General features: G+C 55.2%; 1 protein-coding gene across 1 annotated transcript in view; it reads left to right on the top strand.

The window, feature by feature from the left end:
• Positions 1 to 26,703, top strand: part of ERCC6 (ERCC excision repair 6, chromatin remodeling factor) — a 74,217-nt gene extending 47,514 nt beyond the window's left edge. Inside the window, exons 9-21 of the mRNA XM_008269831.4 lie at positions 2,610 to 2,780; positions 3,619 to 3,795; positions 9,526 to 9,642; positions 12,494 to 12,589; positions 13,034 to 13,249; positions 13,609 to 13,719; positions 14,241 to 14,360; positions 14,753 to 14,847; positions 15,627 to 15,772; positions 15,858 to 16,562; positions 19,247 to 19,451; positions 19,971 to 20,034; positions 21,029 to 26,703. Of these exons, the coding sequence (XP_008268053.2) occupies positions 2,610 to 2,780; positions 3,619 to 3,795; positions 9,526 to 9,642; positions 12,494 to 12,589; positions 13,034 to 13,249; positions 13,609 to 13,719; positions 14,241 to 14,360; positions 14,753 to 14,847; positions 15,627 to 15,772; positions 15,858 to 16,562; positions 19,247 to 19,451; positions 19,971 to 20,034; positions 21,029 to 21,457 (2,652 nt within the window). The 3' untranslated portion in view covers positions 21,458 to 26,703. The remainder of the gene's footprint in view (positions 1 to 2,609; positions 2,781 to 3,618; positions 3,796 to 9,525; positions 9,643 to 12,493; positions 12,590 to 13,033; positions 13,250 to 13,608; positions 13,720 to 14,240; positions 14,361 to 14,752; positions 14,848 to 15,626; positions 15,773 to 15,857; positions 16,563 to 19,246; positions 19,452 to 19,970; positions 20,035 to 21,028) is intronic.
• Positions 26,704 to 27,032: the final 329 nt, after the last annotated feature.

Genomic DNA, 27,032 nt, shown 5'->3' with positions numbered 1-27,032 from the left:
AAATATTTTAGTCCTAGCCCTATATGATATAAGATGACCAGTTTTGACGATGTCGAATTTGACAGGCGTCCTAACATCTGGCTATTGTGCGCTTGTGAAAAACCTTATTAGATGACTAAGTAGCTAGATCTCTCTGAAGTAATGCATCCCTCGTGTCGGGGTATGGGTGCACAGGTGTTAGTGTGCAGTGCTGTCAGTTTTGCACAGGTTTTGTTACAAGCCCTATCACAGTGATTTGGACACATGTTTTCTCTGTACTCCGGGACAGTCTGAGGAACAGGATTTGTCCTGCTCTGTCAGGAAGCTCTTGTGTGTGTTGCTCTTGAGTGTGTTGACCCCTTTAAAAAAAAAGGATATATCTGTCTTTTCTCCCTGCTTCTTGTTGTCTGGTGTCTGCATTGCTAATCTTGGCCTTTTTTTGGTTGCATTCCCTGGGAATAGCTTTGATACCTCTGCATTTCACCTTTCAGCGCCAGGCTGGTCTGAGTCGGTTGAACGTGAGGCTGGGCTTTTGCGTATTTCCCTGGAAGGACAGCGCAGTTCCGTAGCCTCTGCCATGGGGACCTCTGCTGGGTTTGGTCGGAAACTTGCCATCATACTCCCGGATATTTTCTGTTTTCTGGCTTCCAAATTTCTGCTGTTTTCCCCTTCAGTGGTTTGATAGTCCTACATTCTATTTCTTTTCTACTGTTTATGTGAAGTAGCAACTTTTCATCAGAAGGCTCAAATTTTTGACAAATGTATTTTAACCTGTTTTCTCTGGTGGTTAAGTTAAATGGTGTTGGCTGGCGCTGCGGCTCACTAGGCTAATCCTCCACCTGCGGCTCCAGCACCCCGGGTTCTAGTCCCGGTTGGGGTGCCGGATTCTGTCCCAGTTGCTCCTCTTCCAGTCCAGCTCTCTGCTGTGGCCCGGGAAGGCAGTGGAGGATGGCCCAAGTCCTTGGGCCCTGCACCTGCATGGGAGACCAGGAGGAAACGCTTGGCTCCTGGCTTCGGATTGGTGCAGTGCGCCGGCCATAGCAGCCATTTGGGGGGTGAACTAATTGAAGGAAGACCTTTCTCTCTGTCTCTCTCTCTCACTAACTCTGCCTGTCAAAAAAAAAAAAAAAAAAAATGCTAAACAGTGTCTAGGACCAGTGTTGTGGTGCAGTGGGTTAAGCTGCCACTTGTGAGTCCTGGCTGTTCCATTTCCAATCCAGCTCCCTGCTAATGGTCTGGGAAGAGCAAGGGAAGATGGCTCTGCCACCCATCTGGGAGACTTGGATGAAGCTCCTGGCTCCTGGCTCCTGGCTGTGGCTTGGCCCAGAGCTGGCCATGTGGTCATCCGGGGAGTGAGCCAGTTGATGGAAGATTCCCCACACCTCTGTAACTCTGACTTTCAAAATATATCGTTAAAAAGTTAATATGTAAACTTAAATAATGAAAGTATTGCATACTTAGACTCACTTGCTGTGTTAATGACTCATTTTAAGAAACGGTATGTTTATTATGTGTAATTATCTCTTTCTAAGTTGATTTGTTTTGCGGTCTAATAAGGGGTGTGCAGCCTGGTGTTTAATGGCAGCGGCTTTGGTGTTGGCGGCTTTCTGCCTTTGAATCCGAACCCCACTGCTCACCGACCTGGACAGCAGTCACTGCCCCAGCCACAGCTTCCTGTCTTCCAGACAGGGCTCAGGGGTGGTCGTCTCTGCGCTTGGCGGGAGGTGCTGCTGTCCCCCGTGCGCACGGCGTGGGTGGGGATGGGGCGGTGAGGGGTGGCGGTCCCTGCGTGCCCATTCCTCCGGCCCGGGGCAGCACCCTCACTCTGCATCCTGTGCCCCGTGTCTAGCCAGCCACTGCTGCTTGCCTGTTTCTTATTTTCCGAATGCCGGCCTGCCTGGAGCTGGGGTTTGTGTGGCTGTTAGTGCGAATTGCAGGGCTGCCGCGGGCCTGCTTAGGGCTGTGTCAAGTTTTTCTCTTTGTTTCTGACAGTTTTCGTGTGGCGGAGAAGGTGTCTGACGCAGGCTGACTTTCTTCAGTGTGAGAGGAGCCCTTTCTGTCTGTTTTGCTCTGGAGTTTTCTCTTGCTGTTGGAGTTCATACGTCTCGCAGGCTGTGCTAGGGCTGTGTCCGCCGACCCGGCGGGGTGCTTTGTTCTGGAGCTCAGCCTCCACACGGTTTGTCCCTTGTTGCTTTCCTGTCCCTCTCCCGCCCCACCGTGTCCTCCTGGCATCTGGGTCGCACGTCCGGGAGCCTGGGTTCGTCTTCCTTGTCACCTAGGATTTTCTCCCCATTCCCATCTGCCTTGTGATCTTAAGTTTAACCAGAACAGACGCAGAAGATGTTTTGGAAAGAAATAGAAATCATATACAGCTGTTTCACGTCTTTTTTTTTCGGGGGGGGGGCACCCCCACCCTCAGGAGGGTCCTGTTGTTAGGTATTCGCCACCGTAGCCTTTCACCACGTGTAAGGTGCGTGCCCGCGCTGAGCGGGAACAGTCAGGACTGCGCACCTTCTCTGTGTTCCTGTGACGTGCGTTTGATCGCATCCTGGCTGAGAGGGCATTTGAAGTCATGCTCCTGAATTCCACTTCCTGGGTAAGCTGGCTTTCCTGCTTTATTGCGGCTTTAGGAGAAGCTGATTCGGGAGATTGCTCACTGTCACGGGATCCTGATCACCTCCTACTCCTACATTCGCCTGATGCAAGATGACATTAGCAGGTACGACTGGCACTACGTGATCCTGGACGAAGGACACAAAATCCGGAATCCAAATGCCGCCGTCACGCTAGCCTGCAAGCAGGTATGACCTCAGGTGACAGGAGGGTTCCCGGGTAGAGAATTGCTTTGAAGCAGGAATACATTACCTGCTGTCACTGAGACATTTGTTGAGTGTTTCCCTGCGCCTTTGTGTAAGGAGTTACAAATCCACATTTTACTCGAATGTGGAAAATTCTCGCCACGAATCACTAGGCTCACTAGGCTTAATGTTTCGTGGAAGGGTCAGTTGCTAGAACGTGGCCAGAGAGCCGGCGCCGCGGCTCACTAGGCTAATCCTCCGCCTTGCGGCGCTGGCACACCGGGTTCTAGTCCCGGTCGGGGCGCCGGATTCTGTCCCGGTTGCCCCTCTTCCAGGCCAGCTCTCTGCTGTGGCCAGGGAGTGCAGTGGAGGATGGCCCAAGTGCTTGGGCCCTGCACCCCATGGGAGACCAGGATAAGTACCTGGCTCCTGCCATCGGATCAGCGCGGTGTGCCGGCCGCAGCGTGCCAGCCGCGGCGGCCATTGGAGGGTGAACCAACGGCAAAGGAAGACCTTTCTCTGTGTCTCTCTCTCTCACTGTCCACTCTGCCTGTCAAAAAATTTAAAAAAAAAAAAACAAAAACAAAAAACTAGAACGTGGCCAGCCCACCTGCAGTCCACAGTGCCCACTTGGGCAGTGAGAAAACGTGGGCCATCTCCACGGGAGGAAAGTTGTAGCCGCATGTGATGTCTGTGTGTGGGAGGGGACCACGCCGCGGGGCGTGTTGAGAGACACCGTGGGGGAGGGGTCCACGCCACGGGGCGTGTTGAGAGACACCGCGGGGGAGGGCTTGGCCTGTTGAAGGTGAGTCCAGTAAGGAGGCGCTTATTTCCGCAACAGTTCCGCACGCCGCACCGCCTCATCCTGTCCGGCTCGCCGATGCAGAACAACCTCCGGGAGCTCTGGTCGCTCTTCGACTTCATCTTCCCCGGGAAGTTGGGCACCTTGCCCGTGTTCATGGAGCAGTTCTCGGTCCCCATCACCATGGGGGGCTATTCCAACGCCTCCCCAGTGCAGGTAACCTAGTGGGCAGGTGGCTCCGTGGGCTTTGGAATACCCAGAACTTCCTGCTAGATGGTAGCTGGATCATTCAGCGTCAGCAAAATGGTTATCTGATAAACATCCCAAAATTACTTTTGCTTGCTGACTCATATTTTCCCACATAAGGTTTTAAAAATCATGTTTACTCAGAGGAGAGCCCAGAGTAAAACCTCTCCTTGCGTAACAGAAAGAGAGCAGCTTTGGCCTTGGTTGTTCCTGGGGTGTTTCTGTCAGGTAAGTAGCACAGGTCACGGGTGACCGGAGGGGGCATCGACCAGGCCAGCGTGTGCTGAGCGCACCCTGGGGTAGCGCTGTGTCCTACAGAGTAAGGAAGAGCTTAGGGGAGGGGACAGCAGGCGGGGCCCAGGGTACGTGTCTGGGCAAAGAGCCACCCAGAGTAAGGGTGGTGACGTGAGCGCGGCCAAGCTCAGTGGTTGTGGGCGGTGCCGAGACCCCCCTGACTAAACTGGAGATGCCGTGGGGCAGGGGGAGGTGGAGAGAGAGGCAGCAGCCTGCAGGGAGGGCGGGGGCTGCGGCTGCCGAGGGGGTCTGAGCAGGACGCTGGGAGACGGCGCTTCCCCAGCAGCTCTGGGCTGCAGGCTGCTCTCCGGGGAGGTGGGCACTGAAGGAGCTGTAGGGGCCCTTGGGGTGAGAGCACGGAGGACCTCGGCCTGGACATGAGTCGTGTCTGAGAAGGAAGGTGGGGAGCTGGCGGACCTGGATGGCGTTTAGGGGGTGGGGAGCACACTGCAGCTGACCGCTGAGGTTCAGGTCCAGGCAGCGGGTGGAATGGGTTTCTCACGGGCAGGAGCATCAGGAGATGCAGCTGAGCTGAGGGAGGTGTGAGGCCTCCTGGGCAGTCTCCAGCCTTGGGGGAGGCGGTTTCTGTGCAGCCATCCTCAGGTGGGACCTGTACCTGCAGAGTCATGGCTGATCCTGGAACAAGGCCTCCCACCCAAAGGGATGCCCACCTGTTTTGGAGAACTTATATTTAAATAGAAAAGAATTTTAGCCCTTGAGTGTCAGAGAATTGTCAAAAAAAGAAAAGCTTTAATGTATTTTATGTTTTGAGATTGATTTTCAAATTTTATTTCTTGAAAGAGTTACTTGTTTGAAAGGCAGAATGACAGAGGAAGGGAGAGACAATCTCCCACCCACTGACTTACTCCCCCGACGCCCGCAATGGCTAGGGCTAGGCCAGGCTGAAGGCAGGAGCCAGGAGCTCCATCTGGGTCTCTCATGTGGGTAGCAGGGGCCCCTGTCCTCCACTGCCTTTCCAGGAGCAGTAGCAGCGAGCTGGATTGGAGACAGAGCCGCTGGGACTTGACTGGTACACCTCCCATATCGGGATGCTGGCTTCGCAAGCCATAGCCTAACCTGCTGAACCTCGATGCTGGCTTCAGATGACTTTTTTTTTTTTTTAATTTTTATTAGTTAATAGATTTTATTTCAGTAGCTGTAATTCAGTGCTTGTTGAAATGAAAACTGAAAACAAGTATGCAAAATAGTTGCCTGCTTCTTATTAAACAATGAGAAGTTCCACAATACCACATAAAACAGTTCTGAGGTTTTCCCCAAAATTTAACAGCTTCAGTTTCAGTGTTTATCAAGACACAGAAAAGTAGAGGTTCGTCTTTTTTCCTGACTAATCAGACCCTTGCAGGCTGAGGGAGAGAAAGCTACTTCACACATGCAGATGGGGGGCTTCCCGGGGCTGTGGTGCAGAATGGATGCACCCTCCCAGCTCACACTCCTGCTGGTGAGCCCCCAGACATCAGGCCCATGAGCCTGAGCAAGTGTGTGGGAGAGTGTGTGCCGCAAACCATGGGCTCCCGCTCTGGCTGGCCACATGCTCACCAAGGGGGCCCCGGGGGAGTTGGATGCTGTGGCCCCCAGCCCACCCCACCCCACCGGCGACTGTGAGCAAGAGCTACTGCATAAGGAACCCTAGGCAGCCTCAGGCTGTGTGTCCTGCATTCACCTCAGCTTATCTTTTTAACTGTTTTGAAAAATGCTCTGAGTTCACATTGAAAACAAACCCCCAAATGGATCTTAGCAGATCTAACACCCAGAGGTGCGTCCAGCTCTGAACACAGCCACAGACTCTTGGAGTGGAGGTGTCAGTGCACCGAAACCCCTTCTCAGGACTAAGCAGTGAGTTGATTGTCTTTTGACAATCAAAAAAGCTGAGTAATACTGCATAGGAACACCAGAAACTGGCTCAGTGGAAACAGAAACTATCTTTAAAAAAAAGAAAAGAAAAAGGCAGAGTTACAGAGAGAGAAAGAGAGAGAGGTGTTTTCCATCCGCTGATTCACTCCCCAGAAGGCCTCAACAGCAGGAGCCAGGAACTTCTTCCAGATCTTCCATGTAGGTGTAGCACTTCCAAGTCCCAAGGACTTGGCTGTCTTCTACTGCTTTCCCAGGCCACAGCACAGAGTTGGATCGGATGTGGAGCAGCCAGGACAGGAACCCGTGCCCATGTGGGATGCCAGCACTGCAGGCGGTGACTTTACCCATTATGCCACAACGCTGGCCCCTACAGAAACTGTTTACGTTAAATAGGAGCCTGGCCACAGGCTGTGTCTGCTCAGGAATGGTGTGGTGCGACACACACTGTGACCCACCCACAGAGACGGCGTTTGGTGCTCAGGACCACAGAGTCACACGGTTGCCACGGGAGAGGAAAGCTGAGGGCAGAGGAGGAGGTGGAGGGGGATTCTCGTTCACTTCTGGCTCCGGAGTCCAGTCCTTCACACAGCCTGTCCCCGCTAGTGGTGCAAGTGGCCTGAATGGACCAGAGTGGATGTGGGTGCAGCCCCCGCTCGTCTGCGCTCATGGCATCCTGCTCATTGGAGACTCGCAGTTCCTCCTCAGCCCGCATCCTCATGCGCTCCACCCACGCCTCGTTCACATGCTCTCTGTCCTTGCTGTCCACCAGACACAAGCCTTGGGTGTGCTGGAAGTCGTGGTGATGCTGATGTCCGCGTATTCCAGTCTCCACGTTGAAACCTGGGCGGCGGGGGCAGGGGGGATCATGATGTCACCCAGCTTCGGCCTCTGCAGAATGTATTCCTACCACGAGCACGTGTGATTCCTTTTCATCAGAGGTCCCTGGAGGGGCTTGCAGAGGTTCCCTCACGCTTGTGGAGAAGCAGAAGCTCCGTGGCCACAGAGACCTGGGTGGCAGCTGCGGGGAGCCAGGTTATGGAGACTCTGCGGTGTGCAGCTCACCCAAGACCACACCACTCTGCAGTAGGAAGTGCAGCTTGCCGAGGCACCCGTTTCCACGGCCCTGGGGGTTGGGAGTGACAGACACACACAGAGGAGCCAGTGGGAATTAAGTATAAGTCACTGGCCCAGGGCTGGCACGCAGGAGAGAGCAGGAACCCAGCGGCCAGGCCACTCCGCACCTGGCCCCGCTTTTATCCCCAGCCGCAGGCGCATCCACCTGCAGGCAGGTGATGGGGCGGAGGGAGGATTGGGGGAATCTGCCCCCTTAATGCCTTGTGTACTTGCTTCTTCAGTGGGAGTGATGTGTTCATTAAATTCTGAAATTTATCCCTTTCTGCATCACAAATCATTGTAGAGGTGATTTTTAACACTCTCTAAGTGTTGCATTCCAGGGGTTTTATGTAATGAAAGCTGTGTGTTTGCTGAACTTTGTTACTTATTATTCCAGACAACTCTTTTCTTTATATTTATGCATGTACACACAGAACATAGACACATGCACACATACACAAACACAGGTACTTCAAGAGTTCATGGACAGTGCAGTTAAAAGGGAAGTTTATGTAGTGGGCATTTAGCCTAGAGCTTGAAGAGGCTTGCCTGGCTCCAGCTGCTGACTCCAGCTTCCTGCCAGTGGACACCCTGGGAAGCAGCAGTGATGGCTTGAGTGACTGGGTTCTGCCACACACCTGGAGGCCTGGTTAAGTTTCTGTCTCCGGGCTTTAGCCAGCCCACTTCCAGCCCTTGTGGGCATTTGGGGAGCGGGCCAGCTTTGCAATTATGAAATAAAGTGGGGCAGGCATTTGACCGAGCAGTTAAGGTGACTGCATTCCATTGAGAATGCCTCGGTTTAATCACAGGGCTCTGGCTTTAACTCCAGCTTAGCGCGGATGCAGACCTGGAGGCCAGGGGTGAGGGCTCAGGTAATTGGGTTGTTGCCAGCCTTGTGGGAGGCCGGATTTCATTCCTAGCCCCCGGCTTCAGCCCTCCCAGTGCTGCCATCGTGGTTCTTTGGGGAGCAGACCAGTAAATGGGAGAGATTTCTTCTCTCTCTATTTCTCTGTCTCTCTTTTTCTCTGCACCATACTCTTTCTGTTTTTAAAATAGGCAAGTTCATTTTACTGCAGAAATTTTTGAAATCATCATAATTTTCTCATAATAGACATTTACACATAATGCAACATGTACATTCCCTGTACATTTTTAATGTATGCAGCCTCGAGTGAGATGTCCTTAGAGTCTTTTAAAAGTTTTTAACACGTCAGTTTTTTTTTTTTTTTTTTTTTAAATTTTTCACAGGCAGAGTGGACAGTGAGAGAGAGACAGAGAGAAAGGTCTTCCTTTTCCGTTGGTTCACCCCCCAATGGCCGCTGTGGCTGGCGCGCTGCGGCCGGCACACCACGCTGATCCGAAGCCAGGAGCCAGGTGCTTCCTCCTGGTCTCCCATGGGGTGCAGGGCCCAAGCACCGGGGCCATCCTCCACTGCACTCCCGGGCCACAGCAGAGAGCTGGACAGGAAGAGGAGCAACCGGGACAGAATCTGGTGCCCCAACTGGGACTAGAACCCGGTGTGCTGGCACTGCAGGCAGAGGATTAACCTATTGAGCCGCGCCGGCCAATGTCAGTTTTTTTTTTTTGACTTGACTTTTCCTGTGTGTGTTATGGCCAAGCTCTTTTATTGTCATTCATTTTGTAGTTAACTTTTTCTTACATTTAAACTTGGGTTGAAACTTTTCCTCCTCCATGAAGCAGTGCATTACTAAGCCATTATGTCTGTTTAGATTGTTTCCCTTGTAAGTGTCAATAATTGATCGAATTCTGTGTGTGCTCCTCAGTGGCTGGCAGAGAGTGGGGGCCTGGCCCGTGGGTCTTTGTTGTCCTGTGTGCAGTTAATGCCCCTCTCGTGAGTGTGTCCATTACAACCCAGATGCTCCTTTTCGGGCCGGAGTGACCTCTCCCTCCAGGGCCCCGGGGACTGCACCGCACACTCTGCCGTCTCCGGGGCGCTCAGCCCTGCCTGTCAGCCGCCTGCTCCCAGGGCGGCCGTGCTCCCCTCCCCCCATCTTAGCTTTTGATCCTAGTGCTGCAGAGTGGCTCTTTGTAGCTCTGGAGGATACAGGGTTGTAAACAGAGATGGCGTTGAGCAGTTCCCCCAGAGGGTGGTGCGGAGGCTAATCAGTCTGCACGTTAGGGTTTAACTGGGTAGTGGTGATGACAGCAAAGTGCAGACAGAGTGAGGCACGGAGCTCCTGTTCTGTGTGGTGTTACACATGTGGCTTCATGAGATGAACTCTTTTACTGTTGTAAAAACGTGTTGTACTGGAGGCCGCCTCCTCCCGGAGTGTACAGACTAGTTTTCCTAAACCATCTTCCAGTCATTTCCACCCAGTTTTGTACGCCAGCGACCACTCTTATTTTTTTTTGGCAGTGGAATCATTTGTGTAATTTCCCGCCCCTTTCTCTTCCTACAAGGTTAAGACCGCGTACAAGTGCGCCTGTGTCTTACGAGACACCATAAACCCATACCTGCTGCGGAGAATGAAGTCAGACGTCAAGATGAGCCTTTCTCTGCCGGACAAAAACGAGCAGGTGCGTACGCCCAGCAGTGAAGAGAGCATTCCTCCCAACACTCCGCACATGCCTGTTTGTGGTGTCGGCCCCAGCGGGCCTCTTCCCCAGCCTGGCCGTGCTGTCAGCCCCTGCTTGTCTGTGCTACATGATGCCTTAGGTGCCCGTTGTGTTAGTCCTAGGCTCCAGGACCCAGCGTGGATAAAGCCAAGTTCACTTTCCCAGAACTGGTGCTGCTGCTTGAACAGTCACAGATGAGCTCCTCCGATGTCAGGCGGCGCTGAGTGTGGAGAACCACGTGGGCAGGGGTGTTGGGGAAGTGGGTGTTCTCGCAGGCGAAGTCTGAGACCTCTGATGAACTGACGCTGGGCAGGGCCTACAGAAGGTGAAGGCGAGAGCTGCGTGGGTTGGGAGGAAGAGCGTGCCAGTGGACGCACTGGGGTGGTGCTGCCGTTCACTGGGGATCGGCAGGGAGGCCGGTGAGGCGAGGCTGGCCGCCCGAGGACGCAGGATCGCTGGCTGGAGGCCGGGTCAGGAGTGCTTGCTGGCCTGGGGAGGGGTGAAGAGGAGAGTCAGGGGAGCCAGGTCCTGGACTGAGGCGTTAAAAGACTCGTCCCTCTGAAATCCATTCTAGTGTCATGTAGTCTGTGAGCGGCTGCAGCTCTGCTCAGCACCTGACGGTAAACCTCTGTCATCAGGTGCTTCTGTCCCTTCCCAGGGGCGTCTCCAGCCCCTGCCTGCCCCCAGGCCACCATCCTCGGCAAGGTCTCTGACTCCAGAACAGCAGTGGCCCAGGTGTCGTGGTGCCTCCTCCTCCTCCTCCTCGCCTGGTGTTTCCCACCTGCGGCTTTCCTGTGAACTAGTGTGGTTAGCTGTCACCAGGCTTGTCCTCCCGCCCAGGCACTTCTCCCCCACCAGCTCCAGGGCTCTCATCCAGCCCATGTGCCCTGGTGTATCTGCCCTGTAGACCCTCAGACTGTCTGCTTGTATTCCATGCGTATTCCATGCGTTCCCCGCCCCCCCCCCCCCCCGCCACGATTGCATCTGAAGGACTGACATGTGGAATCTTAGTTTCTTAAATTCTGAGGTTCATATTTCAGAAAGACTGCTCAGACGTGGGCTGGACTGGGGTGCAGGTGGGGCGGGCAGAGGGGTGGAGGGCCAGGGGACAGTTTCTGGCTTAGATTCCAGGTCTAGGGTGGACCTGCTGCCCCGGGGCCTTTGTGGGGACAGCCAGCCGGAGGGTGTGGCCGGTGCATTTAATAAGGGATGGATTTGAAGAGCCCGTGGGACACCCACTGGCCCAGGAGGCAGCTGTCGGTGGATCTGGAGCTCTGAGGAGCGTTCCAGGCTCTGCCAGGGGTTCTGGGTCCTTAAACCCAGCAGCTTAAGGAGAGCATACAGGAAGAGGAACTTGAGAGGGAAGGGAGGCCCCGGCAGACAGGAGGAGGTGGTCGGGAGGCCGACGGTGGGTCCCCAGGCTATCAGCGCAACAGGTGTGAGCTGGACAGACTGGCTGTGGGGCCCCTCAGAAGTTGCGAGTGGTGTGTCTGCAGCAGGGGGAGTGGTGTCCGTGGGGTCTCCGGCAGGTGTGGGCGGGTTTTCAGAGTCGGGGCCAAGGTTGCTGGGTGGCCCTAGATCCTGGGTAGGGACCTCTTCCTCTTGGAATAAAGGATGCTAAGGCCAGGCTGCTATAAAAGCAGAGGCATTTCTGGGGGAGGCACGTGGAGTGTCGGCGCGGCCGCCAGGGCTCAGGCAAGGTGCTGGGCAGGGCAGGCAGTGGCAGGCCGATGCGGGTGTTGTCCAGCCGGCTGGGCGGGCACCGTACATAGTAGAGGAGGCAGACACAGTGGGTTCACGGTCATCCTTCAGATTGTGTCTTTGTGGCCTCAAATTTCTTTTTTTTTTTTTTTTTTTTTTGACAGGCAGAGTGGACAGTGAGAGAGAGAGACAGAGAGAAAGGTCTTCCTTTGCCATTGGTTCACCCTCCAATGGCCGCCGCAGCTGGCATACCGCGCTGATCCGATGGCAGGAGCCAGGAGCCAGGTGCTTTTCCCGGTCTTCCATGGGGTGCAGGGCCCAAGCACCTGGGCCATCCTCCACTGCACTCCCTGGCCACAGCAGAGAGCTGGCCTGGAAGAGGGGCAACCGGGACAACCGGGACTAGAACCCGGTGTGCCGGCGCCGCTAGGCGGAGGATTAGCCTAGTGAGCCGCAGCGCCGGCCCACTGTGGCCTCAAATTTCATGAGACCTTCTGCTCAGTGAGGAGTACACACCCTGCTGATGGAGAGTGTTGGCCACAGGGGCCTGCAGGGACACCTGTGGGAAAGTGGCTGCCAGGGAAGAAAGAACCATGCGCTGGTGGGGGGGGGGGGAAGTGGCAGGTGGCAGGGCGTCAGCGAGCACGATGCCATAGGTAGTCGTCCCTGCTCAGCTGGCATGGTGGCAGCTACGGGCAGAGACAGAGCTGGTAGGCTTGGGTCCCTGCCAAGAACTCCAGGAGAGGGAGACCTCCAGGTGGGACTTCTCAGGTTTGCACTTGGGTGAGCTCTGCTGAGCAGAGTGCGTGCCGGGGCCACCTGGGAGCTGGGCCGGACCCAGCACGCTGAGGCTAGGGTGGGCATGGTCTGTGCATCCAGGTACTGTGCTTGCCGTGTGCAGGAAGCCAGACTTCGGAGCCTGTTGGTGCATGAGTGGGCACCAGGAGGTGGGTGGGTGAACAGAGGGGCTGGTGCAAGGTGTGGGATATGCTCTTCAGTCTTGGGGTCTTCTGTTGTCCAATGAGAAGTGCTTTACAAAAACTACAAACACTGCTCCTGTGGTGATCTTACTTTTCTTTTGACATGCTAGTTTATTGTTTTCCCTGTGTAGGTCTTATTTTGCCGTCTCACAGATGAGCAGCATAAAGTCTACCAGAATTTCATTGATTCCAAGGAAGTATATGCGATCCTCAATGGAGAGATGCAGGTTGGTGGGAGAACAGAAGCCGGGGGGATGGACCGGGGACCAGGCAAGGTGAGGCAGGAGGGACGTGCGTTTCTGGAATGTTCCAGGCTCTTCCCAGCATGTTGTCACAGTTCTCACGTGCAGTCCCACGTGGGAGGTGTGAGCAAGCTTCTAGGTTGGCGAAGTTAAGGTGCAGAATTTGGAAGATTGCACAGCCATGTGCTCAGAGCTGGAACCCAGAGCAATTGATTATGACCCTGTAGACAGGCTCAGTCCAATAGAATCTTCTAGTTGTAGCAGCGGAAGAAGGTGTGTGAAAGTTACCTTCTTGTAGCTCCTAATTTAGAAAAAAAACCTAAGAAGCCAGGGAGGAGTCCTGTGTTGTCTCGGGCAGCCCCCTTGCCCGCCTCCCCCAGCCTCGCTCCGCGTGGGAAGTCTGAGTGCATACGTTCTTTTGTGCCTTAGATCTTCTCTGGACTTGTAGCCCTCAGAAAAATCTGCAACCACCCTGATCTCTTTTCTGGAGGTCCCAAGAATCTCCGAGGTCTTCCTGAAGAAGAGCTAGAGGAAGATCAGTTTGGATACTGGAAACGCTCTGGGAAGATGATCGTGGTCGAGTCGCTGTTGAAGATCTGGCACAAGCAGGGCCAGCGAGTGCTGCTGTTCTCTCAGTCCAGGCAGGTGAGCGCACCCGCCCCGGCGGGTGGCGGGCTGGCCGTTTATGACCTCAGGATCGGAACTGAAGCACAGGACACGTCTGAAACGGGGCCGGGGGCAGCCTGTGGTTTCTGCGGGAGTTCGGCTCTTTGCTGGCAGCCAGCGTCCAGAAGTGTTTTAAAGCTCACTGTGTGCTTCCGGCGTGCAGATGAGTTGGGGCCTGGAAGCTCTAAGAGTTACGCATGAGGAGGTGGCACAGATGCTCTTCCGGCCTTTAGATTTCTGTGCCTCAGAGGGGCCTCCATGACCCCAGGCTGGGGAAGGTGTGCCCGTCTGCACAGCGCGAGAAACCCCGGTGTTCACCTGTGCCTTCCCCCAAGTAGATGCTGCACATACTCGAGGTGTTCCTCAGAGCCCAGAAGTACACCTATCTCAAGATGGACGGCACCACGACCATAGCGTCCAGACAGCCTCTGATCACCCGGTACAACGAGGTAACGCGGGACCCCATGGGAGAGCCGCGGGCGGCGGCCATGTGTGAGCGTGTCCGCAGCGCCTGCTTGTGGGGCTGGCTGCAGGGAAGGGGCTATTGGCTTTGACGTCTGTGCACTTTGTGATTGCTTGTGTGTGTGTGTGCATGAGTGTGTCTGCGTGCATAGGTGTGTGTGTGTGCATCGGTGTGTCTGTGTGCATGGGTGGGTGTGTATGCATGTGTGTGCGTGCATGGGTGTGTCTGTGTGTGTGCATGGGTGTGTGTGTGCACAAAGGTATGGGTGTGTGTACATGGGTGTGTCTACATGCTTGTGTGTGTGTGTGCATGGGTGTCTCTGTGTGTGTATGTGTGTGTGAGGTGTATGTTTAAGTAAAGACTGTTTTCCTTCTTGGTAACTCTGATTTTAGGTATTACTGATAGCACTGGGATTACAGGAAGAGCTGTGGGGAGCGTGCCAGTTCCCCACAGGTCCTTGCCTGGGGCATGGGCGGGGTGGAGAGCCGTGTTGTGTCTTGCCTCTAGGACACGTCCATATTTGTGTTTCTTCTGACGACACGAGTGGGCGGCTTAGGAGTCAACCTGACCGGAGCCAACAGAGTCATCATCTACGACCCCGACTGGAACCCGAGCACGGACACACAGGTGTGCTTGCTGTTGTCTAAAGGATCTGTTAGGGATGCGGGTCCGTGGCGGGCGCTAGTGGGTTCCATGCTGGTTCACTGTGTGGTTGTCCCCGCCCTCGCACGTCGCAGGCCGAGGAGTCTGCAGCAGTGTGCCCGGGGGTGCTGGGCTAGGTCTGAGCTGCCGCATGCAGAGGTGCGCTGTTGGCCAGCCAAGGCGGCTCGTCCTGTCTTCCTCACCTGGCTGTTTATCTTCGTAACTAGTCATTGCTACCCTGTGATAGTTTCTATATTATTATATTTAACGTTGTTGTTGTCATCGTCGTCATTCTCATTGTTGGCGTCACCGGCCAGCATTCTGACCCTGGAAGCTACACGCTCCCGCCCTCGCTGAGACGTCTCTCTCTGCCGCAGGCCCGGGAGCGCGCGTGGAGAATAGGCCAGAAGAAGCAGGTGACCGTGTACCGGCTCCTGACCGCGGGCACCATAGAAGAGAAGATCTACCACCGGTCAGTGCGGGTGTGGCCCTCTCCCACCGCTGCTCTGGGGGTTTTCCGGCTGTCGTTTAACTTTGGAGTACCACTTTCTTTCAGAAAAGTTGTAACGCATGACGGAGTTGGGCTGACACTGGCATTTCCACAGAGTGCACAGGTGCGGTCCTTGGCTGAGGTGGCCCTGGGAGAGAGGCCGGCCGGCTGTTGCTGGGGCTCACAGGCACATTGTGGTCTCCGCCCCTCCCCCACCAGGCTTTGTCCCCGGGCTGTACCCCAGCTCCTCTGGGGAGGCCCCCTGCTCCCGCGCTGCGATGGGCCACTCCTGGAGCCTTCGTGTCCTTAAAGGCCTGTGCTGAGTGGGATCCCGTGAGAGGAGAAACGTGCTTGGTCTGAAGATGCACACCCGGAAGGGCCCAGCACTGCTTGGCGGAGATGCCAGTGCCAGGGGATGCTGGCAGGGCCGCAGGCGGGGCCGGGCACACGGGTCAGGGTGAAGGCAGAGCCTGCAGCCGGCCCCCGGCTCCTCCCGGCTCAGAGAGGCCGGGAGCCACAGGCGTGTGTCTGGGAGTGCGGTGACTCCTGGTGTGAGTGGTGAGCAGCTGTTTCTAATTCAGATTCTGCGACACACAGAAGCCTGGCCAGTGCTGCACAGGCAGGCTCCTGAATTGTGCTTTGCTAAGGCTGAAGGCTTGGGGCACTGTTGGGCCACTCGTGCCGCTGCCATTGTTTCATAACTAGAGTTTGGAGCTAGCGCCCCGCGTTTGTTCATAACAGCTGAATTTCTGCCTTCCTAGACAAATCTTCAAGCAGTTTTTGACAAACAGAGTGCTAAAAGATCCAAAGCAGAGGCGGTTCTTCAAATCCAATGACCTCTACGAGCTGTTCACGCTGACCAGCCCCGACGCGTCCCAGAGCACCGAGACCAGTGCCATTTTTGCAGGTACCGTGGCATCTCTCGGAGGTTCAGGTGGCTCGAGGGGTGGGATTCCCGCAGTGTGACGTTGGCTGTGTTTCCCCCTTGGCAGGGACCGGGTCAGATGTTCAGACCCCCAGACGCCATCTCAAAAGAAAGAGCCAGCCAGCCTTGGGAACGGACCGGGGCCTTCCAGAAGGCAGAGCGCTTGCCGAGTCTCCTGCGTCGGCAAACGATGCCCCGGTGCCCGCAGAGAAACCCAAGGCCGCTGGAGTGGAAGTGAATGCAGGGGCTTCTGAGGAAGGCGGCCCTTTGCAAGGAGACCCTCCCACAAGGGGCAGCGCGACTCCCGGCGACGGGCTGGGAGAGGAGCCGCATGCCACGTCTCGGCCGGAGGACTCTCAGGCCGGCGGTGGCAGCGGGACATGTCCAGACGCCGCAGGACGTGGCCAGGCCCCTGGGCTGTGCAGCGAGGAGAGCACGGACACCAGGCCGGGCCTCTCTTCTCCAAGAGAAGGCTGTCGGGCTGAAGCCGGGCCTCTCTGGGAGAGCGAACAGACAGAAAATAGTTCTCTTAAGCACAAGGCAAAAACGAAACATCAGAACGTGGCCAGAGAAGGGAGCCCCGGGAAATGCGCGACCCCAAAGCAGCAGCCCCGGAGCTCCAGGCCCCGCAGGGACGCCAAGTTCGAGGGGACTCGGATCTCACACCTGGTGAAGAAGAGGCGGTACCGGAAGCAGGACAACGAAGACGCGCGGGAGGCCGGGGCCCGGAGCACTGACGACTACGTCTTGGAAAAGCTTTTCAAGAAGTCAGGTAATGCTTGTGGTGCAGGTGCCATGCACTGTTGCCAACGGGCAGAGCAGGCTCTCCACCCCGCGTCCTCTCCCGGCATTCCCTCGGCAAGCGGCAGTGCTAGCCAGTAGCCACTTGTAACAGGAAGGCGTGTGGTGCTGTAGGTGCAGCTGTGCTACCCATGTGGCAGTAACTTCCTTAGATGCTGGGTGCATCTGGTTCTCCAGTGACGGGAGCTGACAGTAAGAGCTCACGGTGGGGAGGGCCAGGGGCTTGGGAGAATCAGGCCCTCTAGAAGCAGAGCTGGGAGCTGACGTCAGGAGAAGCGTGAGGGGAAGTTGATGCACCTGTAGCTCCGGTCCTGGTAGACAGCGCCCACAGCTCAGTCACCCCCAAGGTGAGCCGAGAGAGAGAGAGGGACAGACGTGCCATCTGCTGGTACCCCTCAGATGCCTGGGGGCTAGGCACCCCGTCCAGCTCTCCCACTTGAGCCCTCACTGGTTGCCTCCCAGGGAGTGTGTTATCAGGGATCTGCAATCGGGGCAGAGCCATTCCAATAGGGCTGTGGGTGTCCCAAGTGACACCGTGACTGCTGCACCAAGTGCCTGCTTCAAGGCTTTTGTTCAGCCCGATTAAATAGTTGTGTTAATTTCTTACGTTGAAAGAATTTCAGACTTTCAGCTTGGCTAGTACAGGGAGCTCTCCTGTATCCATCACGCACCAGTGCCTGCCTCCTCATCGTCACACATGCATGTGGCAAGCCGCAGTTTGGCAGAAATTACAGAGGAGAGTAGCGGCGTTTGTCGTGGGTCTGTCTGGTTAACTTTCAAGATGGCTTGGTTAAGGTGGGATCCGCGAGGTTCTGAACACTAGTGTCTGTCTCGTGTAATGAACGCGCACTTTGAAGAGCTGTTCTGTGGGAATCTGAGATGCAGGTGTCCTGTTCCTCCTCCGACTCGTGTGCACTGGTTTTGACGTCTGTCAGCGATGCTCTCCTGTCAGCTGTCACTGTGGTGGCCGCCTGATGGTGATTGCCATTCTTAGGAACAAGGTCTTCCTCCTGCCTCATCTCCTTCATTTATGTGCTCTCCACGGCCTCTCTGTTGTCTACCGGTGACTGTGATCGGCGGGGGTGCTCTCACATGCCCGGCGGGAGCGCCGACAGGCTGGCGCCTCTGTCTTTCTGACACCCCTGTTCTTGGAGCACCCCCTTCCTGGCACTCTGGCTTGTTCTGCCTGAGCCCGAGAATCCGCCGTGTTCTCCAGGAGCCCTGGGGAGCGGTGCTTAGACACCAGGATCTGGGTTCTCAGAGTGCTCACTGCTACTGGGGTGTCGCCGCTTCCCCGGCCACTAGACAGCTAGGACTCAGATGTGTGTACGTGTGTGTACACATGCCTACGTGCATGTACATGTCCAAATGACGTACACCTGTCTGTGTCTGTGTCTGTGTCTGGCTAGATAAACCATGAGTTTGGCTTCCAGCGAAGATGCAATGACGTTTACCCACCCACAGAAAACAGCTAAAGCCGTCGCACCACCTGTGAGGCAGGCAGTGGTTCTCAGGCTCCCGGGGTGGAACAGATGAACTCAGTCTCCCCAGGCTGGCCCACTTCACTGCCTTGCAAGAGTGTTCAGGCTGTGGTATAAATGGAGACCCCAGATGCAGCCCCAGCAGAGTGCTGAGGAGGCAGAGCTGAGTGCCCAGGGGCACCAAGGAGGCTGGAGTGGGCGTGAGAGTGCTGTAGAGGAGAGCATGGCCCCCTGGACCTCAGCTGATGCCGGGCAGCACTTGAGTTTGAAGAAATAATGGCCCCAGACTTCCCACATTACATAAACCAACCTATCCAAGAAACATCATAAACCCCAAATGCAACAAACATAAAGAAAAATACATAGCATGGTCAGATTGGTCCAAACGGTAAAGAAAAAACCTTGCAAGCACCCGGAGGTGGGAAAGACGTGTTAGCTACCGAGAAACAGAAATAGGCAGCAGTGTCTCAGCCTGGGGTCAAGATCACGGCAGGAGCAGGGTTCTGTTCAAGGTGATTGCACTACGGCGTGCCAACTCTGCGTTCCTTGGCTAAGCTGACTTGCTTCAGACTCACCAGGATTTGGAATCACCAAGTAGATGATGGGTTGCTCTTGTCAACTTCTGCTTTTGATCTTTATTACTTTCTACCTTATGCTTTTGGTTCTGTCGCATTTTGATGGTTATTTACTTTTTTGGCTTCGTTTTTTCTTTGCGCAAGCTTTTTTTAACTTAGAAATTTAATTCATATAATTTTATTTCATTTTTGTCAATGTAAGTGTTCAAGGCTAGGAATTTTCTACAGCTTGCTGCATTGAATGATCTGTAGCGTTTTCATGCTCATCATATTCTAGAACTTCTGTAATTCTGTTGTATGTCTTTCCCTTCACTAAAGAGTTTCTGATCAGTTTTTGCATCCCTGCCAGGTCACAGGGAGGAAGTTAAGGGTTAAGACTGTGATAAGAGCAGGGTCCCTGGGCCGTCACACAGGGCGGGCGGGCGGGCAGATCTGCTGTCCCTTGCAGCGGGGGTGTGTGAGTAGGAGTCCAGGCACTGGGGCAGCAGCACAGCACAGCCAGCGTGCCTTAGCTTTGCCTGCCGCCACCCTGGCTGCTGGAGGGGAGCCGGCACCCGCGCACACGCTGACAGGCCCTCTGCTGCTTCCATCCTGGCCAGTCGGCGTGCACAGCGTCATGAAACACGACGCCATCATGGATGGGGCCAGCCCCGACTACGTGCTGGTGGAGGCTGAAGCCAACCGAGTGGCCCAGGACGCCCTGCGAGCCCTGAGACTGTCCCGGCAGAGGTGTCTGGGCGCCACGTCAGGGGTTCCCACCTGGACTGGCCACAGGGGAGCATCTGGGGCCCCAGCAGGAGGAAGGTAAGAGCTCACCCGCTCACCAGCAGGCCAGTGGCCGAGGCGGATGTCGGCTGGGCTGGGCTGGGCGTTGGATGCACTGAGGGTGGGGTGGTGGCAGCCAGAGCTTGGTAATCGCGCCTTCTCCTCACTTGGGCCCCTCCTCCCAAAGCTGACTTCCTGCGAGAGAGATGGGTTTCGTGTGAGAGGCGGTGGTGGTAGATACAGGAGGTGGTTCAGCCTGAGGAGGACGACCCTGTGCTGGGCAGTGTGCCCCTCAAGAGTCAGGGGTGCCTCCTCGGCTGCTGAGCGAGGACACGGGCCCTGCAGGCAGAGCCGTGGCTGAGCGAGCACACAGGCCCTGCAGGCAGAGCCGTGGCTGAGCGAGCACACAGGCCCTGCAGGCAGAGCCGTGGCTGAGCGAGCACACGGGCCCTGCAGGCAGAGCCGTGGCCGAGGAAAGGCCGTCCCCGCGGAGGGCGGGGCTGTGGCGAGGCCGCGTTGCCCGCCCAGTCCCGGAGGCAAGCCTGTCTTTCTCTGCAGGAGTAGGTTTGGTCAGAAGAGGAATTCGCACCTGTCTGCGCAGCGTCCCACGGAGAAGCGCCAGGTAACGGGCGAGCCGGCCGCTTTCCACACGGGAACGGGGCTTGACCAGGTTGCTGGGGAAATTTCACCCGCTTTGGCTGTGAAGCAATGACTGTTGCCGGCATAGCTGCCCCTTCTCGAAGACAGAGTCTTAGCCCAGGGTCCCGAGCAGCTCCCCTGTCCTGCCCTCGGCACGTTCAGGCAGGGCCAGGTGTCCACGGCCAGTGCAGCCCACCGGTGTGGAGGGGATGGGCCAGCCCTCCAGAGGGAAGGCCCCGAAGCCCCTTGCTTTCTGTGATTCCTGGCTGCTGGGGCCGAAGGCCCCCTGCCCCTGTTCCCCACCCCTGTCTGCCCTGAGGGCCTCAGGGAGATGGGTAGGCCCAGCGCTGCCAGTCTGTGGTCTTTCTGGCTAAGGCCTAAGTGCAAGAAAACTCAGAAAACTCACGAGCTCAGGGCTGCAGGCTCTGATTTTAGATTAGCGTGAACGCATTAGGAAGAGAACCCTTGACTCCCCATGCCAGCTGTGTTCAGCAGCAGGGAGCTGAGGCCCAGTCAAAGCCAGAATTGTGTCTTAAAGAAGCTCGTGTGAAGTGTAAGGAAGGGAAGAGAAAGGAGACTTGGATGTGAAGGAGAAGAGGAGGGGGAGGAAGGCTGTGATGCTGCCCCTCACCCCACGGTGGCCATCGGGGTCTCTCTGGGAGGAGGAGCAGGACAAGGCCACAGGTGCCCAGGTCCTCTTGGTCCTCCTGGAGCCCTGCGTGGAAGGCAGCCCGCACTTTGCCTCCCTCTGCCCCTCCACCTCACGGGCCCAAGGCAGTGGCCAGCGTCCCCTCTCCTACTTGCTCATCCGTTTGGGGAATTGGCCCTCGACAGTGGGTGGTCCTCCCCTCCCTTGGGGTCCCACGGGGTCTCCTGTCCTCCCCCTCTGCTCACCGCCCTGCACACAGGCCTGTGTGGGAGGGAGTGGGGGCAGGGACTGGAGATTCTGCACCAATGCAGTGGCCCTCTCTCCCCAGGACAGCGTCGCGGGGCAGGAAGGAAAGGACCGTGGCCCTGGGCACTTCAGTGGCCATGCAGAAGAAGCAGAGTCTTCGTCCGGGGCGCCTTCCTCGTCCTCGCTGTTGGCCAAGATGAGAGCGAGAAACCACCTAATCGTGCCTGAGCGGTTGGAGAGCGAAGACGGGCACCTCCTGGGGGCTGCTGGCCCCGCCCCCGCCCCCAGCGCCACAGAGCACGACGAGCTGCTGGTGGAGGTGAGGAACTTCATCGCCTTCCAGGCGCGTGTGGACGGCCAGGCCAGCACGCAGGAGATCCTGCGCGAGTTCGAATCCAGGCTGTCCGCCTCGCAGTCCTGCGTCTTCCGGGAGCTGCTGAGAAACCTGTGCACTTTCCGCAGAGCTGCCGGGGGCGAGGGGATTTGGAAGCTCAAGCCCGAATACTGCTGAGCAGCCCCCGAGCGCCCGCCCGACGCACGTCGGCCCTGAACGGCGTCTACCTCGTACTTCAGGCTTCAAGGAAGAAGACACGGAGCCGACGTCGGGAGGGGTGCTCGGAGGGCTGGTCTGGCACTGCATTCCCCAGACCCAGGGAGCTGGCGGTCCTCCTGGGGCGCACTGGCCCCTTCCCAGAGCGTGCCGTCAGAGCGCTTACCTGGTTGCTCAGACGTCTGCGGAAATCTCAAGAATTCCTGTCATTGGTGCTAAGAACTTGTCTGTGTTCAGCCAGACTTGTTCAGTAAATGAGGTCATCGCTGTCTGATAACAGCATCGCTGTGATGCACGACTGCAACACTTCACGTCGATCATTCACCACTCAAAATCCCTTTTCTTACCTCTCAGATCGTACTTGCCTTTAAGCTGCCCTTCTTGAGGTACTGTTAAATTGCAGGTATTTTTATAAGTGAGGTGTGAGTTAGCTGGGTGATAAGGAAAGCGTGTGTGCGTGTACAGGGTTGTGGGCGCCGAGTGTGCCCTGACTGCTCTGAGCACCGCGAGTCTTTTCCCCACTACAGGGACCGTTGGCTTCAGGGCAAGAGAAAGATGCGTTACCATAAAAACAAAACAAGCAGAACCAAAAGTGCTGTGTAAAACTGCACAAGACGCGCAGGCATCTCTCCAGACCACAGCCAGGTAGGGCCCGAGCGTCCCTGCTCGGCAGATCCCGACATCCACCGCTCCTGACCTCAGCTGAGGGATGGGTGACAGTCGAGGTGCAGGCTGTGTGTAGTTGTGTAACGTTTCCTTCAGGCTGTGTGTATGAAGTATACCTAGGAATCATGCACTTCACAGTCGGCTTGGGTTTGCACATGTCCCCAAGCCAAAAAGGAAAGAAATCCAAAATACTCCCGTGCCAAACGTTTCAGGTCAGGGACTCAGCTCGTGGACGTGACCGCCCCTGCCCTCCCCCTCCCGCCCCCAGCCTTCTCTGGGCCTCGGTCCCGTGGTTATCTTGGAGCACCTGTGGGTTAGCTTCTGTCCAGGCTCCCCTGCCTCCCTCCTGCCTGTCACTCTCCGCGCCACCCCTTGCTGTTTGGGTGGGCTGGCGTTCATCTGCGCCCCTCTCTCTCTGCCCGCTGTTCAGGGATGTGCGGTTCCGCGCTGCGTGGCCCTGAGCCTCCAGGCCCGGCTTTCTCACGTCCTTCTCGTGATCTTACAGTCTCGTCTCTGAAGTCTTGTTTTCCGATGGTCGCTGTGTTCCTGACGTGTCTCCCGTAACTGTCCTGCTGCAGCATGCTTTCTTGAGTGTGTTTTCGCAGGCTTGTTTCTGGGCGTTACCCTTGCCCCTTCTGGGGCTGGCTCCATGCATCTTTTTTTTTTTTTTTTTTTAAGATTTATTTATTCGTTTGAGAAGCAGAGTTACACAGAGTGGGAGAGACAGAGAGAGAGAGGTCTTCCATCTGCTGGTTCACTCCCCAGATGGCTGCAATGGCTGGAGCTGGGTTGATCTGAAGCCAGGAGCCAGGAGCTTCCTCTGGATCTCCCACGTTGGGGCAGGGGCCCAAACACTTGGGCCATCTTCTGCTACTTTCCCAGGTGCATTAGCAGGAAGCTGGATTGGAAGTGGAGCAGCCAGGACTTGACCTGGTACCCTTACGGGATGCCGGTGCCACAGGCAGTGACTTAACCTTCTATGCCACCATTCTGGCCCCTCTCCATGCATCTTGCTCATGTCTGCAGTGGGCAGCTGTGTCCAGATCTTATGTGCACCTACTGTCTGGGTTGGATCGGAGCACGTGGCCTCTGCCTGCTCCACTCTGGATCTCCTTGGGTTTGGTCCTGGGGTCCTGCCCTTTAGAGATGTCCTAGGCAGAGTCAAGAGTCCCACGAGGACTTTCTGCTTGTCCCGGATTCTAGCTTGCTCATTTTCAGGTTGATCCCTATATACTGGGGGAGAAGATATTATTTCCCCCACTTTGCCGTCTTTTACTGGGAAGTCGTAAACGGGATTCTTACACAGTTCAGGAAGTCTCGAGTTAAGCACGTGCCTCAGACGGGAGTCACAACTAACGACTGGCTCGTTTCTGGGGAGCCCTGAAGTTAGGATGCAGAAAGAGCTGGGGTTCCTGGACCAGTGCTTGGCCCCGCTCGGTCCCTGCTCTGCCCCTGACTGGCCTCAGCTGGGGTCTGGGCCCAGTGTGCACTCTGGGTGCAGGAGCTCAGAGAGATGACTCTAAAGGGAGTGGTTTGTATCCATAGCACATAGTGACTCATTCAAGAAACGTGATATTTGCAGCTTCTGAGGCTTGGTGTACCACAGATATGTGTCATGTGCTCAGCATGTTACATCCCATCAGACGTCTTCAGTCCCTTAGTACCTGAACACAGAGCTCCGTTAAAACATCGCGAGCCATGCTGTGCCTCCCCACTCCCACGCCGGTCTCGCTGCTGTCTGAGCGAAGGAAGGGCTGTACTTGGTGTGAGGCCTTCCGGGCCATTCTCTCTACAGTGACTTGACAGGAGCGGGGCGGACCGCTGCTGGCCAAGTCCCGGGTCACACACGGACACGGGGCAGCTCAGCCTCCCCAGTGCTTCTCCATGGCCATGGGACTGCATTATTTTTTATTCAGAAGTTTTTCTGAAATAATTTTTATTTATTTATTTATATGTTTATTCGAAAGGCAGAGAGACCAGACGGTCTCCCATCCACTGGGCCAGGCCGAAGCCAGGAGCCAGGAACTCCATTTGGCTGTCAGGTCGGTGGCAGAGACCCAAACACTGGTGCCGTCCCCACAGATGCCCAGTGTTTTCATCAGCAGGGGAGCTGGGATTGGGGGCAGGGTGGGGCCTCGAACCCGGCACCTGGACCTGGGATATAAGCGTCCCAAGTGGCGCCCGAATTGCCAAGTGCCTATTGCTGTGTGACTAGTTTCAGGCAGCGCACTATGAGGGGAACTTCCCAATGGGCCCTTAAGTGAAGAACTGGGGGTACACGCCCCTCGACACTCCTCGTTCCTGCTGGCTGTAATGCTTGGCTCAGTCTGGCCCCGAGCATGAACAAGGGGGGCATGCCCACCTTAAACTGTGTTCCTTTCACCTGTGGCTTACGAGTGAAATAAATCCCTGACTTCTTAAAAGCACCATCTATTGGAGCGTCTCTTAGAGCAGCCAGTTTGTTTTATGCATGTAATTTATCCTAGTGTGGTTATACCTTTTTATTATGTGACTAACTTTAAACATAATGTTACATGCAAGATGTCTTTTAATTCCTCTAGGTGCAGCTCTGCCTCCGTGGAATTAATGGGTTGAAAACGATGTAGATTCTTAGTGTTAACGGGTGGAGTGAAATTGCTTTTATTCAGTTTCGCACTTCATAAAAAAGACCTCTTTCTCCTCACCTTTGCCATCAGCAAGTAGTGTCATTCCCCATAGGGGTTTTTTTTCAGTTCTTTTTGAACCAGTCTTGGTGGACGGTTAGCCTAGTCGTGAAGCTGCCATTTGGGGTGCCCCTGGTCCCATGTTAGGGTGCTCAGCTTCCGTGCCCACCTCTGGCTCCTGACCCCAGCTTCTTGCTCACGTAGGCTGGGAGGCAGTGATGATGGCTCAAGCGGCCGGGTCCCTGCCACCTGTGCGGGAAGCCTCGAAGGAGTTTCCGGTTTCCCCATGTTTGGGGAGTGCACCACTTGTCTCTGTGTCAACCGAGGAAAAAAAATGTTTTTAAAAAAATACCTAGCTTTACCTTGGGTCTCCCTGATTGCTTATACAACAAGTATTTCCACGTTTTCTCTGCCATCTGTAGCTCTCTCTGCTCCTGTCCATGTCCCACTTATGTGCTTTTCCCATGGGTTATTCCTGTTTCCCCAAACAGTGAAGCGGGAGGTCATGGATAGGCCATCCTTTCCCCCGCCGATCTGAAGTCCACCTTCTGCGAGGTCGCTCTGCAGCCGGAGCCGGGGGGCTGTTCCCCAGCCGTGCTCGGCACACCGTCATCTGGCTCTGCCCTGGCTCTGCCCTGTGTTTGCTGACCACGCCTCTTTTCTTGTTTTCAGTGTCGTCGCCGCGTGCATTTTCTGATCCAGGTGTATCATGGACTCAGGTGTTGTTTAAGTTCTGCTGAAATGGAGTTGCTCTTTGGGTTGGAACCGCATTCCTGTGTGCACTCTTTTGAGGGCAGTAGGCTTTGTTGTGGTTCCTACGATTTTCCTATTCCGCGGGTCTCTTTTACGTCTGTTATGTTGTCGGATGAAATGACGTAAAAGTCTTGTGCATTTCATAGTGGGCTTGTCCTTAGGTGTCTAATGGATGTTTAACTTTGGGAATCTTTTTTTACATGAGAACACGGAGAACTAGGACTTCCGCGTATAGTGTGTTTATGATGTTTACCATCCAGAGCATTTTAATTTTAGCCTTAGCATGATCAGTCCCTCTGTGTTACATTTTCTTTAAGGACCCTTGCCCTCACCTAAAGGTGTGAACACGTTCTCAGCAATTCTCTGTTAATTCCGTATGGTAGCTCATTTTTCTAGCACCTTAAAAATAATGTGTCCCTTCCCCTCTGATAAGGCCATCTCTGTTTATGTCCGGGTTCCACGCAGTTGTGGGAATGTCTTCTAGGCTCCGTGTTCTGTTGAATTTGTTCAGTTATCTGACTTGGCCAGTAACTGCCTGTCTCCATCATCGCGGCTTTATAATGGGTTATTAAAACAGTAGAGTGACGCCCCTCGGCCTCCACAAATGCCATGGTGGCTTCTGGAGCTTGACGCCATAGAAATTTTGCAATAAGCTCGTCACATGTGGATCTTATTTCTGCAGTTGTAATAAATGTACACATTAGTTGGAGAGGGTTATTTATGATAACTGAGTTTCCATCTTTGAATAGATCATACCGCTATTTATTAGATATTTATAAAGATATAATTCCATTATGGCTTAGGTTTTATGAAAAGGTTATGTGCATCTCAGATGTATTCCTAGCTGTGCTGTACAGTAAACTGCATCCTTTTAAGATGACATTTTCTAGGTTAGAAGTTGGTTTTTGCACACTTACTGAACTTGTATTAATTCTGATCGCCTGTGACTTGTTCTGTATGTGACAGCCGTGTCGGCTGCCAGTAATGACACTTGTGTATGTCCAGCCCCATCCTTACACTTCATGTCCGTATGGTAAAGAATGATCATGGCAGTCGGCATCTCTGTCTTGTCCCTGACCTCGGAGATACAAGCTTTATGATTAAATAAACATTCCGTTGTTTGTAGCGGGAGTCTGCATCAGATTAGGGGCGTGCTCGTTCCAAGTCCTGAGTCCAGTGCTGAATCTTGCCAGCTGCACCCCGTGCATCTGCTGGTAGGATTACGTAATCTCTCAGCATCTCGTGGTGGGGAGAACACAACTCAGTTTTCCTGACTTCCAAAACAGCGGTGTGAGGGAGCCCTGTGCATCCCAGGATCCAGAAGCTGGCCAGTAACTGATGAACATCGTCAAACAAGGCACGCCCACCGCACACTTACAGCGTCTCTGGATCCACCAGGTGAAGCGACATTCTACTAAATCTTGGCAAGAGCCCCGAGAGTCCACGGCACCTGA

The sequence above is a fragment of the Oryctolagus cuniculus genome, chromosome 15, assembly GCF_964237555.1.
Source record: "Oryctolagus cuniculus chromosome 15, mOryCun1.1, whole genome shotgun sequence".
Lineage (NCBI taxonomy): Eukaryota > Metazoa > Chordata > Mammalia > Lagomorpha > Leporidae > Oryctolagus > Oryctolagus cuniculus.
This window is presented reverse-complemented; position numbering and strand designations above follow the sequence as displayed.